The sequence below is a fragment of the Ostrea edulis genome, chromosome 3 (assembly GCF_947568905.1).
Source record: "Ostrea edulis chromosome 3, xbOstEdul1.1, whole genome shotgun sequence".
NCBI classification, from domain to species: Eukaryota; Metazoa; Mollusca; class Bivalvia; order Ostreida; family Ostreidae; genus Ostrea; species Ostrea edulis.
Window position 1 is genome coordinate 29,531,218 of NC_079166.1, and position 19,883 is coordinate 29,551,100.

Genomic DNA, 19,883 nt, shown 5'->3' on the forward strand with positions numbered 1-19,883 from the left:
AAGAACCACTAAGCCAGAAAAGCTGAGATTTACATGACAACTTCCTGACATAATGCAGATTCAAGTTTGTTCAAATCATGGACCCCGGGGGGTGGATGGGGCCACAAGGGGGATCAAAGTTTTACATACAAATATACAGGAAAAATCTTTTAAAATCTTCTTCTCAAAAACCACTGAGCCAGAAAAGCTGATTTTTACATGAAAACTTTTTGACATAGTGTAGATTCAAGTTTGTTCAAATCATGGCCCCCGGAGGTAGGATGGGGCCACAAGGGGGTGGGCGTCAAAGCTTTACATACAAATATATAGGGAAAAACTTTAAAAATCTTCTTCTCAAGAACCGCTAAGCCAGAAAAGCTGAGATTTACATGACAACTTCCTGACATAATGCAGATTCAAGTTTGTTCAAATCATGGACCCCGGGGGGTGGATGGGGGCACAAGGGGGGATCAAAGTTTTACATACAAATATATAGGAAAAATCTTTTAAAATCTTCTTCTCAAAAACCACTGAGCCAGAAAAGCTGATTTTTACATGAAAACTTTCTGACATAGTGCAGATTCAAGTTTGTTCAAATCATGGCCCCCGGGGGTAGGATGGGGCCACAAGGGGGATCAAAGTTTTACATACAAATATATAGTTAAAATCTTCTCAATAACAACTGAGTCAGAAAAGCTGATATTTACAAGAAAACTTTCTGACATAGTGCAGATTCAAGTTTGTTCAAATCATGCCCCCCCGGGGGAGGGGGGGAGGATGGGGCCACACAAGTGGGAAGGGGTCAAAGTTTTACATACAAATATAGGAAAAAGCTTTAAAAATCTTCTTCTCAAGAACCATTGGGCCAAAGAAGTTGACATTTACATGAAAGCTTTCTGACGTAGTGTAGATTCAAGTTTGCAAAAATCTTGGCCTCCAGGGGTAGTTGGGGCCATAATAGGGACTAATGCTTTACATGCAAATATATATGGAAAGTCTTCAGATATGGGCCAAGGTGACTCAGGTGAGCGATGTGGCCCATGGGCCTCTTGTTATTAATGAAATGAAGATTTTATTATTCCTATGTGGTAATATCTGGTTATTTTCGATGACTATATTAAAACATAAAGCTTTGATACAAAGACTAGCACTGATTCTACTGTTTAATTATTTCGATTTTATGACTCACATAAATTGACGAGACTCTATTTTCACGAACTTGCTTTATCGCATTAACGTCGAGGGAAAATTTACGATAATTCATTTTTCATCAATAATTCTGTATGCATAAATCATATCAAAACCCCAATTTTCGCGTCAAAACAACCTCGCCAAGTTATGAAGATATTTTGAAATCCTTGTCTTAATTTGTATCCTACTCTCTACAAGCCGTTGATAAACACTTACTTGCAGTAATCTGTATTATTGGATGTGTCAGACAGACAGCTGGAGGTGATATCTGTGTTATAGTAGGATTGGTTGAGACAAGGCGTGTCTGAAATCAAAGATATGTTAGTGCCTGGTCAACTGTCTAGGTAACCTACTACTGTTATATCAAAGGACTGATGGACTACATATGGAAAAAGAAAGTAATAGAGAAAAAGAATCTGTCGAAGGTTGAATCAAACAGATTGTGATTTTAATAAAAGTACACATTTCTATTATTTCAAAATCGGTTTTGGTATATATTATTTCTTTTCCTTTTGGTATTCTTTGACAATCCACGATTTTTCATGAAATTGTAATATTGCATTGTATAGCGGGTTAAACACTGTAACTTACAATAAAACACAGACAGACAGTATAAAAATATTCCGTCAATTACCATTAATCAGAAAGCGGTATAAAAGAAAATTAGTTCATGTATCATATAATATACTTCTAATATAACAAACTATACTGGCGGAAAAAAGAAATTGTGCATTACTTAATATATGAAAAAATAATTTAAAAATTAACAATGAACAAATTTTATTTTTTGTAATATTGTTAACAAATGTATTCGTTACAACATTTCACAATCCATTAATGTTAACGTCGAATAACGTCAATTTCAACACACTCGAACGACACTGGAATGCGAACTTGAATTAACAGTTAATAACGCATATGACCACCATTTGCATCCACGGATGCTTGCCAACGGCGCCTCATTCATGCCACTAAAGTGTTCAGAAATGCTTGAGGGATGTTGTTCCAGATGTTGGTTAAAGCCTGACTTAAATCAACCAATGTCACTGGCGTTGACGTCGTTCCATTTCATCCCAGACGTGCTCGATCGGCGATAAACCGGGGGAAACAACTGGTCAAGGCACGACATCGACATTATGTTGAACAAAAAAGTCTCTGACTACACGTGCAACATGTGGCCTTGCGTTGTCTTGCTGCAGAGTGAAGTGATTTTGCTGTCTCTGTATGAAGGAAATCACATGGCGCTGAATAAATTCGTCTCGATAACGTACGCCAATGAGATTTTCATTGAAAATTTGTAGAGGAGTCCTTCCACGTGCTGTTATTTCATCCCACACAATAACGCTACCGCCACCGAATTGTCGACGTTGCATAACACAAGAGTCTTGTTACCGCTCCCCAACGAGAAGATACACTCTACAACGGCCGTCACTGCTATCCAAATGAAATCTGGATTCATCATTGAACGGAATATTTGCCCAGTCCTGTATTCTGAATCACAGATGTCGTCTGCACCATGCTAGTCTAGCAATACGATGACGTTGAAGCAGTATTGGGTGCACCGCTGGACGTCATGGTCTGATGTTGTGCTTGCACAGACGATTACACACAGTTCTTAGACTGATTGGTCGAAGTCCAGGAATGCTACGAGCAGTTGAATTTGCTGTCTGGAAACGAATTCTCAGGTGCGCAAGTCTAATGTGGTTGTCCTGTCGACGCGACATCACACGAGGACGCCCAGAACGTGGTCGATCCCGAATGTTACCAGATTGTTGGAAACGTCTCCATAATGACTGGATGGTGTTCCGATGAACCCCAAAGTGTTTTTCTACGATATTTTGTACCATTCCAGCTTGAAGCATCCCAACAGCACAGCACGATTTCGTTGGTCATCGCTGAGTCGTGCCATGACAGAAAGGTAAATTCTTTCAAAATTAAGTGCTTTCCTTAACGAATAGTGTCCAAACAAATATTTTACACTTCTTACTCCAAACAGTATTGGCCAGTAAAACTCGTGCGTGCGAACACTTCAATAAACAACATGTGTTCACTAACCATAAACAAGTCCGTGCATCTGAGTCGGGTACTATCCGATATTGTTAAAGAACATCACCTTTATCGATTGTTTAGATTTTATAAATATAAACAATAAATATAGAAAAATTATACTAAATTTTATGATGCACAGTTTCTTTTTTCCGCTAGTATATATAATATATCGAGATATATGAATACGTTGTAAGAAGAATAACATGTTTTGATACGTTATTTCAACTGAATATTAAGACCTTAGAGAAATGATCAATCGTCTTTGTGTGAATTAACTGAGAATATCACCATCTTTTGTGAACTGACCACAAACGTCCACGCCACACAGTTCCCAACGAACATTTGGATCATTGGTAAAACACCATGGCTCCTCTCTATCAAAGTTTCTGCAGTAGTTATCTTGTGCAAGTCTTAAAAGATCATAGTTATGCGCATGTGGAGTCTGTGTCTGCCACTTTTGGCATGATCGTCCGGATTCTGTTATGTTTCTGTATCCTCTGTATAACACTCCTGGCAGTCGACAATCGGTCATCCTGGACTTTCCTTATGATGTAAGAAAAATTATCTTCGTTAGGTAAAGGTTACGATCATCTCTCATCTTGTGAAGAGGAGTGCAGCTGATCGGAAGCCTTCACCGGCAAAGAAGTAAGAAATAAATGGTTTTCAAATCAAAGCTTTCTGAAGAATCCATGTTGATGAATCATGCTCTTTTGTTATGTGATACATGCAGATCTGAATTGATGGGTGAGGCTGATTTGCTACCTAAGTGCATATTCCTTTGCTATGCATTAACATAAATTCCAGCGTTACCTGAAGTGTCTGTATTGATGTTAGTTGAGGTTATCGTAGTCTTGCTTGACTTAAGTTCCTGCGTTACCTGAAGTGTCTGTATTGATGTTAGTTGTGTTTGTCGTAGTCTTGCTTGACTTAAGTTCCAGTGTTACCTGAAGTGTCTGTAATGATGTTAGTTGAGGTTATCGTGGTCTTGCTTGACTTAAGTTCCAGCGTTACCTGAAGTGTCTGTATTGATGTTAGTTGTAGTTATCGTAGTCCTGCTTGTTGTTGCAGGAAACTCTGATAGAATCGCCACTCCCTCTCCTACGATATGAGAAAAGAAAAGGAAACGAGTGAGAAACGATAAGCCCAAGGAAATGGCGAACTTTCTTTTATTTCAACCAACAGGTTTCCAATATGTTGCTCAATTCTATATAAAGGATCAAAATATGTAATTCTGTGGAATTAATAGTTTTCAAAAATAGCTGCCTAAAGAATCCATGTTGATGGGTTATGTTTATTTGTTACATGATAAATCTGAGTTGATGGGTGACTCTGATTTTCTACTTAAGTGCCTGTTCCTTTGCAATGCTTTGACTTAAGATCCAGCGTTACCTGAAGTGTCTGTTTTGATGTTAGTTGAGGTTATCGTAGTCCTGCTTGACTTAAGTTCCAGCGTTACCTGAAGTGTCTGTATTGATGTTAGTTGTGCTTGCCGTAGTCCTGCTAGACTTAAGTTCCAGCGTTACCTGAAGTGTCTGTATTGATGTTAGTTGTGTTTGTCGTAGTCCTGCTTGACTTAAGTTCCAGCGTTACCTGAAGTGTCTGTATTGATGTTAGTTGTGCTTGTCGTAGTCCTGTTTGTTGTTGCAGGAAATTCTGATAGAATCGCCACTCCCTCTCCTACGATATGAGAAAAGAGAAGGCAACGAGTGAGAAACGATAAGCCCAAGGAAATGGCGAACTTTCTTTCATTTAAATCAACAGGTATGCAATATGTTGCTCAATTCTATATTAACAATCAAAATATGTAATTCTGTGGAATTGATAGTTTTCAAAAATAGCTGCCTAAAGAATCCATGTTGATGGTTTATGCTTATTTATTACATGATAGATCTGAGTTGATGGATGACTCTGATTTTCTACCTAAGTGTCTGTTTCTTTGTTACTTGTTGGTTTATGCTCCAGCGTTACCTGAAGTGTCTGTATTGATGCTAGTTGTTGTTATCGTGGTCCTGCTTAATGTTACTGGAAACTCTGGTGGAAACGTTACTCCCTCCTCTGCAATTAAAGAGAACCGATAAGTTTGAAGAAATGGCGAGTTTTCATTCATTTAAATCAACAGGTATACAACTTTTACTTGTTAGATTTAGAGTAATGTGAATTTTTGATGAAGTGTATTTTTCATTTCTACATTGAAGGAGAATTATGAAAGGAAAAATAAAAACTGGGATCGCGATGTTTGTTATTGACTTACTGTGTTTTCAACATGACCTTTTTGCACTTAAAATTTACTCAAGATTTGTTCAATTAAACTTTATTTGTTGGTGTCAACACAACATAAGCAACACAAATCAATCATTACATATGATACATACATAACCATGTCTCCTAATAATACATATTAAAACTGAAGTGTAATGCAAGTGATGGAATAAATAATGACCTTTTTGCAATTGGTATGCGATAGATTGATTGTATATTGTTTACCATCCCGGACTCTCGAATATTTGTCACTCATGTGGAAATGTCACCATTGCCGGTAAAGGGCTGTAAAATTTAAGCCCATTCTCGGCGCTTACGTCCTCTTAGCAGGGAGGGAACTTTTTCGTGCCACACCTGCCGTGACACGGGGCCTCGATTTTTGCGGTCTCATCCGAAGGACCGAAAAAATCATGATGAAAGGTAAAGGTAAGGAAAAATGATCAAATCTAATAAATAAGAAATTCATCAATAAAAAATTGATAATTTATGCAATAAAAACAATAATATCCTTATATCAAATTTGAGAGTTTAAAGGGACATATAGTCTCATCTGATTCGACACTCAAGAGCTTGTTCTGAGTATGATCAGTTTCTAAATCACGTATGGAATCAGTTGAAAGATATAAACACAAAATACAGGTGATATTGGAAATTGCTATACAAATATCGGAAGTTGGTGATGAAAAACCTTAAATCAACCCCTTTTTATCATATAATTGAGTCGTTATGTTGACGTTAATACAAATTTTCAATACAATATCTAAGTATGAAGCAGAATTGGACAACTTTGTGGCGTCTTTTATTTCGAGTTCACATGGATAGATCAAATCGATAAATGAATGAAAATTATTATTGATAATAGACAAAACTTCATCGATATATCTAAATGTCGCATTGAAGGCCACATCAAGAGATTTTTGTCTGCTGACGGATAAGTTACTGAATATAACCTGCTTCATGATAATATAAAAACAGGTCAGCTACGAAGTTGTGTTAAGTAGGGCCATAGAAATATGTCAGGAAAAAAACATTAATAAACAGATCAATTTTTAACAAATTCTGTAAACACAACCCTTTTATACAAAAACGATATGTATATATTATTAAGTGCATATTGATCTTCCATACATTTTTCACCTGACCGACAGCCTCTACATAAGCTGTGTATCACGTGATCAAATATCAAGATAAAATCGTACCATGTATGTATAAATCGTTCAATTGGTACGATATCCAGATATCAACATATAATAAATGAGCCAACATCGGTAATTAAGGACAGTTTCTAGTCATTTTAAACGTAGACTGAAGCGATAAACAAAATGAACGGATTCGTAGGCGTTGGAGGCAGATCACACGCCTTGATGACCCAAAAAGAAATACATTACGGTTTCTTCACGGATCACTGGATGAGGGCAGGGTTTATCTATGATCATTGTTACTTACCTAGGATTTACCTGGATCAAACTGTTGTTTATAGTTTTGATATACACAGGAAGTGCCCTAAGGGTTGTCTGCAAAGTTTCGGTAGTCATAGTGTATGTAAAATGGCTGTCACATAGTCTACCTCTTTCCAGCTCTCTTACTTTTATCCATTAACTCAATGGACAACTGTTTTAACTAAACATAAATTGTTTCAATGTGATATATGTTTTAGAATTTACTGTGCAGAGCATTGCTTGAAAACAAGGGCATGGCTTAGAACAAAACAAAAACAAAAAATGCAGGAAAATGCACGTTTTTCCTAGAAGGGTGTTTTTACACAAGCCCATGTGGTTTGATGTGTGAAATTCATAATAAACATTTATAGACGAAAGAAAATAAAATGATGTTAAAATGGCATTGTTCTGGGGACTTTTTTTTCAAAATTTGAATTTCGAGAAAATAACAGTTGTGGACAGGTCAATGCTATAAAAACTATGGTATACTGGGCTTCCTCAAGATCAAAGGAATGCCGGTAACTATTGGCTGATATTGTTATCAAAACACCTTTCTTGGGTAGCTGCAGACCACATCTCTGTAGATCTCAATCCACCTGAGATATATTGTTAAATGTTTGATTGTCAAACGGCTTACCATAGATCACTATACAAGTATAATTTGGAGGTGTTAACTTAAAATTGAGTCTTTAAGTAGTGAATGAATAAGAAATTAATAATTTGTTTTTAAACATAGGAGCCTAATGTATCCATGTTGATTGGTTATGTTCTTTTGTTCCATGAAATATCTCCGTTAATGAATTATTCTAATTTGATACCTAAGTGTCTGTTCCTTTGTTACTTGTTGGTTTATGCTCCAGTGTTACCTGAAGTGTCTGTATTGATGTTAGTTGTGCTTGTCGTAGTCCTGCTTGACTTAAGTTCCAGCGTTACCTGAAGTGTCTGTATTGATGTTAGTTGTGCTTGTCGTAGTCCTGCTTGACTTAAGTTCCAGCGTTACCTGAAGTGTCTGTATTGATGTTAGTTGTGCTTGTCGTAGTCCTGCTTGTTGGTACTGGAAACGCGGATGGAATCGTCACTACTTCTGCTGTAACTAAAGAGGAAAGATTAGTTTGAAGAAATAGCGAATTGTCATTCATTTAAATCAACAATTGTACCATTAGTTACTTAATTCGATAAATAAATCAACATATGTGCTGACCCCAAATTCACTTATGTGGATGTTTTGAAGAGTAATCTAAAGAGAATTGTTTAAATGACATAAATAAAGTATTGATTCGCACGAGATCTGAATGCATGTGAATGCATGTAAATTTGTTTGACCACATTTGAGAACCAACAAAACGTTAATTCAGTAGTCTTTGTGTGATCCTGATATATTACAAGTTCATCATCAGAGTGTGATCAATCTAATACACTGATGAATCAATATGTGGCTCTGAAATTCGCTGAGATAGGTCCTCGTATTCTTAGAACATTTATCTGCCTTAGTCGTAGAGTATATGATATTTGGTTGAGGTTTAGGACGTAACATGATGAACCTACTCGATCTATATGCATTTAGTACATCTAATTGATTCGTCTTGCATTTCCGCTGATTGATCGATGAATACGTCAGCCACGATTGTTTTGTTTTTTGCTCTGCCTTTGGGAATATAATTTGGTCAAATTTCACAATATTTTCGTTGTATCCTTGGGATTTGCAGTAACATATTTGCAGAATAAATTAAAATTAATTTTCTAAAGTCAACTGACCTCCAGAAGATGTTTAAAATGTAACATTGACACTGGTAAGTATTTTCTTATTTTGTATGGAACCATTTTCTTAATGAAAAACATTAATGAATTGTTATATGTCTGGAATATGGAGGTCAGAGGGACAGTTTCTATTTTAGAATATTATCTAAACATTTTTTGAAATGAATCTTTCTCTGCCCTAGTTGTAGAATGCGTGATGTTTGCTTGGGTTTGGACATAACATGATGGACCTACCGGTCAACAGGGGATGCTTACTCCTCCTAGGCACCTGATCCCACCTCTGGTGTGTCCAGGGGTCCGTGTTTGCCCAACTATCTATTTTGTATTGCTTGTAGGAGTTATGAGATTGATCACTGTTCGTTATCTTCACCTTGCATATACATGTAAAGCCCAACATAAATGAATAGTTTATGATGACCCCGGCTACCATTTGTGTTTAGTTCTTCTTTACGACTTTAATCATGTCAGGTTTCGCAGCATTTGTTGCATCCTTATGTTTTACAGTAATAGATTTGCAAAGTAAAATAATATATTTTGAAGGCAACTGACCTCCAGAAGATGCTTAGAAGTAAACATGACACCGCACACAAGTATGTCAAACAACCAAATATCCATTTACTAGGCAAGTTATTTACATTGAATACCTTTACTGAAGTAGTTTATTTATTTTGGTATATGCAAGGTGAAGATAACGAACAGTGATCAATCTCATACCTCCTACAAGCAATACAAAATAGATAGTTGGGCAAACACGGACCCCTGGACACACCAGAGGTGGGATCAGGTGCCTAGGAGGAGTAAGCATCCCCTGTTGACCGGTCACACCCGCCGTGAGCCCCATATCCTGATCAGGTAAACGGAGTTATCCGCAGTCAAAATCAGTGTGCCACGAACGGCTTAACAATCGGTATGAAACACGTCAGACAGCATTTGACCCAATGCGAGGTTGTATTGACGAACTAGATCGTTATAACGACCATAGAATTTGCGAAATGCTGACTTCAATCGAGACTGTTGAAATCCCTGTACCATCAACTTGTTTGTCAGTAGCTTACCTCGATTTAAAAACTGACTATACCCAGAACAAGCTCTTGCATATCGAATCAGTTGAGATATATAAACACCATATAAAATATTAACTAGAATATGAGCTAGAAATATGGAAATTTCATTCATTATAATCAGTTGTATTTCACATATATAATAGAACTCTAGATAGATGAATCTGTTTCTAAGGGTATATAGCATGTGGAAGAACAGAATGCATACCGTGTTTATAACTGTTTCTATGGAAACTCATAAAATGCAAAGAAAACGTGATAAAATAAAACTATTGATATCATTAATTATCTAATGGAAATATGTTCTTGTAATAGTTCAAATAAACCAGATAAAAAACAACGAATCCCAAATTTATCTGAGGATTTCTTCCGTTGGCCATTACAATATTACCTGTCCAAGACAGTTCATCAGTCTTCAAGACAAAATGAAACAAAGAAACACATTCGCAGAATAGGTCCGCCTGTTCTAGAAAATCTCAGACTCTTTTGTCACTTAATGATCAACTCTTTTTTTTGCGGAAACGTCAGCTAAAAATAGTAAGATAATCTTTACCAAAATAAAAATCAATCAATAAAACACTTTGATCGGCCTTTCTTCATCTCTACTTTTACCATCACTTCTACTACCATTACCATAATTTCTACCACTACCTCTATCACTTCTATAACTGCTCTACCACCACCACCACCACGAAACATTATCATCACTATCATTATCACTACCGCCATTACTATCATTACCACCATGAAACACTATCACCATTATTACTACCACTAACACCACACATCTACTGCCTTACTTTTAGTACCTCTACTACTACCACTGCTACTATTACTATTACTCTACTTCTACTACTGCTATCCCATGGGGATTCGGGTTAGAGTAGGTCTTCAGTACCCCTTGTTTGTCGTAGAGGGCGACTAAATGGGTCGGTCCTTCGGATAAGACCGCAAAAACCGAGTTCCCGTGCCCCAGCAGGTGTGGCACGATAAAGATCGCTCGCTGCTCAAAGGTCATAAGCGCCGAGCATAGGTATACATTTTGCAGCCATTCACCAGCAGTGGTAACGTCTCCATATGAGTGAAATATTCTCGAGAGGAACGTTAAACAACATTCATTCAATCAATCTACTACTACTACTACTACTACTACTACTACTACTACTACCACCAGTACTACTACTACTACAACAACAACTACTACTACCAGCACTACTACTACTACAACAACTACTACTACTACCAGCACTACTACTACTACTATTAAAACAACAACTACTACTACTACCACCACCACCACTAGTAGTAGTACAACAACAACAACTACTACTACTACTATTACCAGCACTACTACTACTACTACAACTACAACTACTACTACTACCAGCACTACTACTACAACTACTACTACTACCAGCACTACTACTACTACTACTACTACTGCTACTACCACCACCACCACTACTAGTAGTACTACTACAACCACAACAACAACAACTACTACTACTACTACTACTACCAGCACTACTACTACTACAACAACTACTAATACTACCAGCACTACTACTACTACTACAACTACTACTACTATCACCACCACCACTACTACTACTACTACTACTACTACTACTACTACTACAACTACTACTACTACAACCACCACCACCACTACTACTAATACTACTACAACAGCTACTACTACTACCACCACCACCACCGCTAATACTACTACTACTACTACTATCACCACCACCACCACCACCACTACTACTACTACTACTACTACTACAACTACTACTACCACCTCCACCACCACCACCACCACTACTACTACTACTACTACTACAACTACTACTACTATCACCACCACCACTACTACTACTACTACTACTACTACCACCACCACCACCACCACCACCACCACCACTACTACTACTACTACTACTACCAGCACTACTACTACTACCACCACCACCACTACTTCTACTACTACTACTACTACTACCACGACCGCACTATTGTCATTTCTACTTTTTATCATTATCAATATTACTACTCGTACTTTCAGATCCCAAAAATAAAAACATAACTTACGGATGGCAACAGCTTTGTCTGAGGACGGTGTAGTATCTTGATCTATAATCAATAAAGAATAGATGTGATGTATTTACTACTAAACCTGTCCCGTCAAACCGTTACAATTGTAAATAACTTTGACCCCATTATCTACAAGGAACTTGCTCTGGGGCCATAATATGTAGACGATCTCACTTTTCATGAAAACGAAATATAAACAACAGTTTCATAACTCCTACAAGGAATACAAAACAGAGAGTTGGGCAAACACCCATCCCTGGATATACCAGGGGCACAGGGGCTAAGCCCGTTTTGGGCCCGAACTCTGTGATACCATAAATATAGAAAGGGGTCTAACTCGGACACAGATAAAAAAAACTAACCACTCGCTTCAAATGCCTAAAAAATCTTAAACTGTGACCAGGGGTGGGATCTCACTTTTCGATATATTTTCCATCTGTAAAATTGACACTAACATCAAACGTGAGCTTGTCTGAGTTTTATTAACCCGAAGTCTGTACACTAACTAGTACCGACATTCTGACGACACCGTGAGAGTATGCATTCAATGGAGTAAAAATGCTCCACTGTACACAATCGATGAAATTCCGAAAAAAATACGCTTTTTTGTGTGCTTTACAAGACATATTTGTAATGTCATATATTGTCATTCAAATATTGATTGTTATAATGCTTTTAATTAGTTGGAGACAGGTATTTACCTACTAGGTATATATGTAGCTATGGATCATTTACAAAATACCCCAAAACAGAGAGTGTAATACCTGAATTCACTGCAAGAACTGTGTTATTTTCTTGAGGCTGAGAAGGTTCGGAAAAGAAGCTCGATATACCTAGTAAAATATATAATATCAAATCTTATAAGAAGTTTACATGATCCTGAAAATAAATTATATAAATGATTTAATGACAGTTGTTAGCTGTACCTATGTTTACCTGCTAATATATATATATATATCCCTGAAGCGTACTACTATACCATTTGATTTGTTCCGTTACCGTTCCGTTCAAACCGTCAGCGTTGTCGACGTTCTGTTCCCAGGCCAAAGCGTTCCGTTAACGGTTTAACGGTCTATATATACTGTAATGCACAGATGTATGAACCCTTGAATAAAGGTTACAACTTCAGAAATTTATGTAACAATATTCTATTATCACCTGCAAATGTTGTTCATATCTCTCAACTGATTCCATACACAAGAGCTTATTCTGCGTGTGGCAAGTTTTTAAATCAAGTTGTTGGTGCAGGGGTTTGTACAGTCTCGTTTAAAGTCAGCATTTCGAAAATTATATGGTTATTATCAAGATCTAGTTTGCCAATATAACCTATCATTGGGTCAAATGCTGTCTGACATGTTTCATACCGATTGTTAGGCCGTTCTTGACATACTGATTTTGACTACGGATAACTCCGTATACCTGATCAACATATAGGGCCTACGGCGGAGGTGACCGGTCGACAGGGATTGCTTACTCCTCCTTGGCACCTTATCTCACCTATGGTGTTCAGGGGTCATTGTTTGCCCAACTATCTATTTTGAATTGCTTATAGGAGCTATGAGATTGGTCACTGCTTGTTATCTTCACGTTTCATGCGATACATGTGCATTCAATTTCTCTTTAGAATTACCTGTGTATTAAGTAATAAAAATCCCATTTTTGAGTAGAAGGTGAGAAAGTTATATTGCATAACAGCAAAATCGGACCTATCCTGAAATGCCGCAATTCGAATTTAACCTTTTTAAAGTGTGATGTTGTTTTCTATTGATTACAATACATCACAATGTGCATATATGTGTATGTATATACATGTGTATGTCAGATTTTTATATCCAATCCCCTGGCACGCTAGGTGAGGATTATAAGGGGTTTCTGCGGAGACTTTACCCCGTAATATCAATGTGTACGTTGAAATTAAAGACTGGTTTGAAAAAAGCGTTCCGTTCTTGATAAGTATGATTCCGTTCTCGATGAGAAACGTTCCGTTCAAACCGTTCCACGTTCTTTTCCTAAACAAAACCGTTATATCCAAACCGCTCGGAGTTCATCAACCATTTCATTGGTGCAGTAGTATGCGTCAGGGTATATATATATATATATATATATATATATATATATATATATATATATATATATATATATGATTGTCATTACAAAATAATTATAATGATAATTCAATAATATTATAAACTTACAAGGACTGATATTGAGAGGAACATGACGCGCAACCTTTCGCAAAAGATAAATCTTATCTTCGACTAGACATGTTGAGTTTGATTTATCGTTTACCAGCGATATTATGCAATTGCTTACTCGCTGTACGTTTCTGAAAGTAAACACAATGAAAATATTATTGAGACATCAGCAACATTAGAAACATTAGAATAAAGATTGTAGAACGTTTGTCTAGAACACTAGATGTAGTTACAAAAACAAGAACTCTCTAAACATTTAATCCATTAGTGGTGAAGTGGTGTGGTATGTGATTGAATACACTTTGAAGCACAAAGGAATACCGCAAATTCAAGTGTAAGCATACAAGAACTACACGGCTGGATTTGACCGAATATTTTTCGGATGAGTGACAAATCCAAAATTCTTGAAGAAAGGAGTATTCCAAAGTAACTTATTAAGTTATTTTCTAGGACAAAAATACAATATTTATGCATAAATGGATGTACAACTTCCAAATGAGCTATATTTTACTGAAGAGTGACGAAGTTAGATAATGACAAGTCGGTTGAATTCTTGGCACCTATACAGTCTACAGTGATGAACCTTATATGACATATACTTCTAAGGATATATTTCAATGAAAGTGATTGCTGTCAATCAGATTAATTTTCAGGAGTGACCATTTTAAGAGGTAGAACAACAAATATTTTAGTACATGATTAGGTATATCTTACAGAGGTAGGTTATGAAATTTTCATTTGGGGCCAAGCAGCTCAGATAAGGTTAAAGATGGACAAATTATATAAGTAAATCCCCCTCTACAACTCAGAGTAGATTGATTGTGTTTAGCTGGTAGGTGTGCAATAGAATTTAAAAGAAGATAAGATTGTAGAGACATCTTCAATCCTCAGTAACTTAACTTTAATTCAAACATAAACATTTTTGTTGTCGTTTTTTACTATATATAAATAGACATCATTGCAATGAAAATTAAGTTTTATATCTAAGATTTTATTTTTCTTGTGATTAGATGTTGTTTATTGGCATTTATAGGGTTAGGATTTTACAAACCCCTATATTCCAACCTAACCAGTGAATATGGGGTATTTGATAGGTAAAACAATATGTATGCAACAAGCCCTCACAAATAAAGAAAGAAGAAAAGAGGACAGAACAGTATGCAAATAAATGTTACAATACTCTGGCTACATAATTCTTATATAAAAAGTAGGCCAAGATTTAAAGGTATAGGAAAGTCATATAATGACAGTCTTTGCATATAATTTACTAAATTGTGTACTTGACAATATTCATGCATATAGCATTATAAATTCATAACATTATATTATTGTATTAAGATATTATTGCAGCAGAATGTGTACATTTATGTCAGATGTATGATATACAATGAGTTCGCATTTTTGAGACATTTCATGACAATTGAACAGGAAATTATTTCCAGAGACGTATTTTGGAAATGAGTGTTGCTTTTGGAATTAATGATTAAATCATTTTTCAAAAGGCAAGAAAAAAAGAGGGCCTCCGTGGCCGAGTGGTTCGAGCATCATGCTCAAATTCACACGGCCTCTCATCTCTGTCGGCGCGGGTTCGAATCCTGCTCGCGCCGGGAAAGTTTCGCAGTTTACTTTGGGAAGGTCTGTGGTCTCTTCTCAGGTACATTGTATTTGGGTTCTCTCTTCCACCAATAAAAACTGAGCGCCACCAGATGACTGAAAATTGTGGAGTGCGGCGGAAAACATCAATCAATCTATCAATCAATCAAAAGGCAAAGAAATGATTTCGATAGTACCAATTTGAAAATGTGAATCGGGAAAAGATGTTGGACAAAAATGGTTAATATATATAACAAACTAATTTTTTTATGCAAATGCATAAGGTATTATCATTTCTGAAATTTTCTTTGTGTGTGTGTGTATGTATATATATATATATATATATATATATATATATATATATATATATATATATATATTTATATATATATACAGTCAAAACTGCCATAGCGACCCACTGTATTAAGCGACTCACTGTCGTATGTGACCAGAAAAAGTTCCCCCCAAGACGTTACTCTATATATTGTACCTGTATTAAACGACCACCTGTCTGACTCGACCAACGACCATGATTTTTACAACCTTTTCGTGTATTTTCACAAAATTTTACCTCTATTTAACGGCTGTACCTTTTTCGATTACAACGTGATTACTACTTTCGATTTCAGTTGAGCCGACTATTCTGGGAATTATCGCCCCTAACACTTTCGTTTTGATACGCACAGTTTGGCGATGATCTTGTTTAGTCGGCCCTCTGAATAAATTATTATACCTAAGCTGTCAACATGCAGTGTCGTGTGTGGTTAATTAATAAAACCCGAGTTGATGTTTATTTAACAAAATCAAGGATCAGGGAATCAAGACCGGTGTATTTGAAGGTGTGAATTTCGACAAACTTTAAGAAGAGCCGGGAAGGCTAGATCGGAAATGAAAATCTACCACTTGTTATACCATTATGTTCAACAGAGTAAACATTTGCCCCATTGTGATATAAATCAGGTAAATATTGTGCTTAGGACTGAAATTTTAAACGGAGTATTCGCAGTTTTTCCTGCATGCGATACTAGAGATTTCCAGAATAATGACCGGAACTAGCGGCTCACTTCGACATGTCCCGAGTATTTGACACGTCCGAGTTCAAGAAAATTGCCTGCATTAATTCTAAGCTTAAAAGATTTGTTGTGTATGTACAATGGATATTGTGATTTATTTAATGTTTCTCAAATTGAATAACATTTTTCCAGCATGTATTGTACAAAAGGAGACGCAACACTTCACCATTTGCTTTCTTACCACAAGCATTGCATTTTTTAGTTACACTGTACAAGTAGGCTATACATAAATACCCTTTACAACAAAGTGTTTATAAGTTTTAAAAAAAAAATTACATGCAGTTCATAAATAATTTTTAAATCCCATGTAGATGTGTAATATGAAATGCATGCAAAGTTATCATTTTTAAATAGATTAAATGTAATTTTTGATGAATAAAAAATTATGATACAACACATCATATTCTAGATTTTTAACTAGTGTATAATTAATTTTATTTTACAACTATTAAAACCGTACTTGATATTCTTAATGATAAATTCCAAATCCATGTAGTAATTTTCTCCATTGTACAAATTATTTACGATATTTTATCCATTAACTGCGGAAAATAGGCAACCTGTATTAAGAGACCACCTGTCATATGTGACCTTTTTTCCATTCTCCGTTGGACGGTCTCTTAATACAGGTTTGACTGTATATATATATATATATATATATATATATATATATATATATATATATACACTCTACTTTCATTTCTGTCGGAGTTCCTAGCTGTTAACATATAATATTTATCAAGATTTATACACGCATTATTCACAACTGCATGACCTGCATGTGGAAATGTCTACCATTACAATTTGTATATATATCAAAGACATTGGAACTGTAGATATACACCTGCACACACCATTCATTTATCAATTATATATCTAAAATCTTGTGAACGTTTTACATTTGACGGTGTATTATTTTCGAATCCGCTAAAATAAATATACATTGTATTGCAAACTAGCTATTGTTAAAGTATTTATTATTGGGAGACACGTTAAATCAAATTCAAGCTAAACAAGCAAAAAGAGAATACATCTACAACCATACCGGCACAGTGTATCAGGAGTTGATTTTTCCACTGGGGTTTCATGATTGCACAGGTATGCATATCTTAGTAGAGTGATATCGGTGGTCAGTCTAGGGTCAGTACATGGGGATATGATACCTACAAATAAAATCGATCACGTTTGTAATGTTATCAATGTGTGAAGAAGACAATGACTGTTTAAAAATTCCAATTTATATCAGTCAATGACACGTTCTGTTGTATTGATGTTTGCTATCGTGTGTTAATGTGCAGTTGTTGAAATGTAGGCATACATAAGGTGTTCAGGACAGCAGCAGTGCACAATCTTTATTGTTTCAACGCCTGGCACAACACGTGACCTCGATAAAGATCAAATCACATGTGACCGGTCAACAGAGGATACTTACTCCTCATAGGCTGTTTATTCCACCACTGGAATGCACAGGGCTCCGTGTTTGCCAAACTATTAATTTTGTAATCTTTATAGCATTAATGAGATTAACCACAATTCGTTATTTTCATTTGTTTATTATGTAGACATTGTAAATTCAAATATTGTATTTCATACATAATACGAATGATGCAGGAAACATGTTTTTCACATCTGATCGTATTATCAAAATTGATTTGACTGCGTCTACAGATGTTACCCGCTATTTCATCCCTTACTTCACAGTACATTGATAATACTTCCAAACGAGGTCTCAATCAATGATTTTTATTGTAAGGTGATCAATCTCATAAATTTTATAAGCAATACAAAATAGAGAGTTGGACAAACACGGACCATGGATATACCAGAGGTGGGATCAGGTAGACAAATTCCAACCTAATGTATGCGTTCGAATTTATACTAATGATAGCCAAAAAATGTTCACACTGCAATTGACCAGTGGTAGGGCGCCTCGCCACCGGGGGATGCACCTTGATCATTTCTGTTCCAAAACGTAAAAATAGGCAGTGACTGTAGCTTCCTTAGAAGCGAGTCTCGAGTTTTCCTGTTATGCAGTAAACAAGGTCCCTCGTTGTGAAAGGCATTGGAACAATAGTAGAATATCAACTGCAACAGTCTTGAACTCCTTGCATAGATCTAAATGTATGACTCTTCACCCACATGGAGGACATTTCGATATAAGTGAAAAATTCTTGATTGGACATAAAAGAAATTTCTAAAAGAAATTTACGAGGAAATGTTTATTGATTCGTTGCATCGAGGAACAATTCTATGTAATTTATTCTATAAGCATCTTCTGTCAGCCGGTCACATCCGCATTGAATCCTAAATCTAGATCAGATAAATGGAGTAAGCAGTAGTTAAAATCAGTGTGTAGAGAATGACCTAACAATTGGTATAAAATACACAAGACAATATTTGACCCAATGACAGGTTGTATTGGTAAATTGATCCTTATAAGGATCATAGAATTTGCAAAATGCTGCTTTCAAATTTTGAAATGAATATTAACGGCAATCTAACAGCTCAATTTTATGACTAACTGGGATGATTTCAGCTTCTCCATCTTCAACTGCGTTTTAAGCATAGGTCTAAATTTGTGGTACTTCATCACAGGCACTTGTTTCTGTAAATGACTTGTGACCTCTGTATACTAATAACAACACAAGGTACATAGCTTCAAATGACACAGAATGGCACCCCATGAGAATGTCGACCTTTTGAGCTTCCAGGGAATATGCTATGTAAATGTATTTACTACCGTTGTATTATACAATCATTCAACTTAAAAACCATGTATGACATGTCTGCATTCGTTGCCTCTTATCGCCGAAAACTGCAACAAAACATGGATTTTCCGTTTTATACCACGAAGTGCTATGTACTGATACCGCACAGAATGAAAATTGTATATTCGTTGTGTTGAAAAATAAAGTCTCATTGTTTTATTATCACAATAAATTGATACGATGTTTATTACCAAAAAATCTTGAACATATTGCTTTGTTAACAAAATAAAAAATTTGAATTGAAGACGCTGTACGCTATTTTTAGTTACTCAAAAAAACCAAAGCTGTTCGTACGTTTCGGGATTTTACATGTCATCAGAAGATAGAAGCTAAGACTTCCCAAGTGGAGATTTAAAAATATTTTCGTGTCGGAATCATTTCTGATGAAGATAATAATGAAATTATGACTTACTGTAAATAC

The 19,883-nt window shown here is 36.0% G+C and overlaps 1 protein-coding gene across 5 annotated transcripts in view; it reads right to left on the bottom strand.

The window, feature by feature from the left end:
• The window catches only part of LOC125673095 (uncharacterized), a 38,275-nt gene that overhangs the window by 11,760 nt on the left and 6,632 nt on the right, over nucleotides 1-19,883 (bottom strand). For 2 of the 5 annotated variants that reach the window (XM_048909367.2, XM_048909368.2), the window contains exons 5-14: nucleotides 17,740-17,857; nucleotides 14,029-14,159; nucleotides 12,598-12,666; nucleotides 11,831-11,872; nucleotides 7,918-8,010; nucleotides 5,188-5,274; nucleotides 4,810-4,896; nucleotides 4,231-4,317; nucleotides 3,526-3,762; nucleotides 1,387-1,474 (exon numbers count right to left, since the gene is read on the bottom strand). In XM_048909367.2, coding sequence (XP_048765324.2) covers nucleotides 1,387-1,474; nucleotides 3,526-3,762; nucleotides 4,231-4,317; nucleotides 4,810-4,896; nucleotides 5,188-5,274; nucleotides 7,918-8,010; nucleotides 11,831-11,872; nucleotides 12,598-12,666; nucleotides 14,029-14,159; nucleotides 17,740-17,857 — 1,039 coding nt within the window. Of the gene's footprint in view, nucleotides 1-1,386; nucleotides 1,475-3,525; nucleotides 3,763-4,230; nucleotides 4,318-4,809; nucleotides 4,897-5,187; nucleotides 5,275-7,917; nucleotides 8,011-11,830; nucleotides 11,873-12,597; nucleotides 12,667-14,028; nucleotides 14,160-17,739; nucleotides 17,858-19,883 lie in introns of those variants that run through there. The other 3 variants (XM_048909370.2, XM_048909376.2, XM_048909381.2) reach the window with 3 other exon arrangements.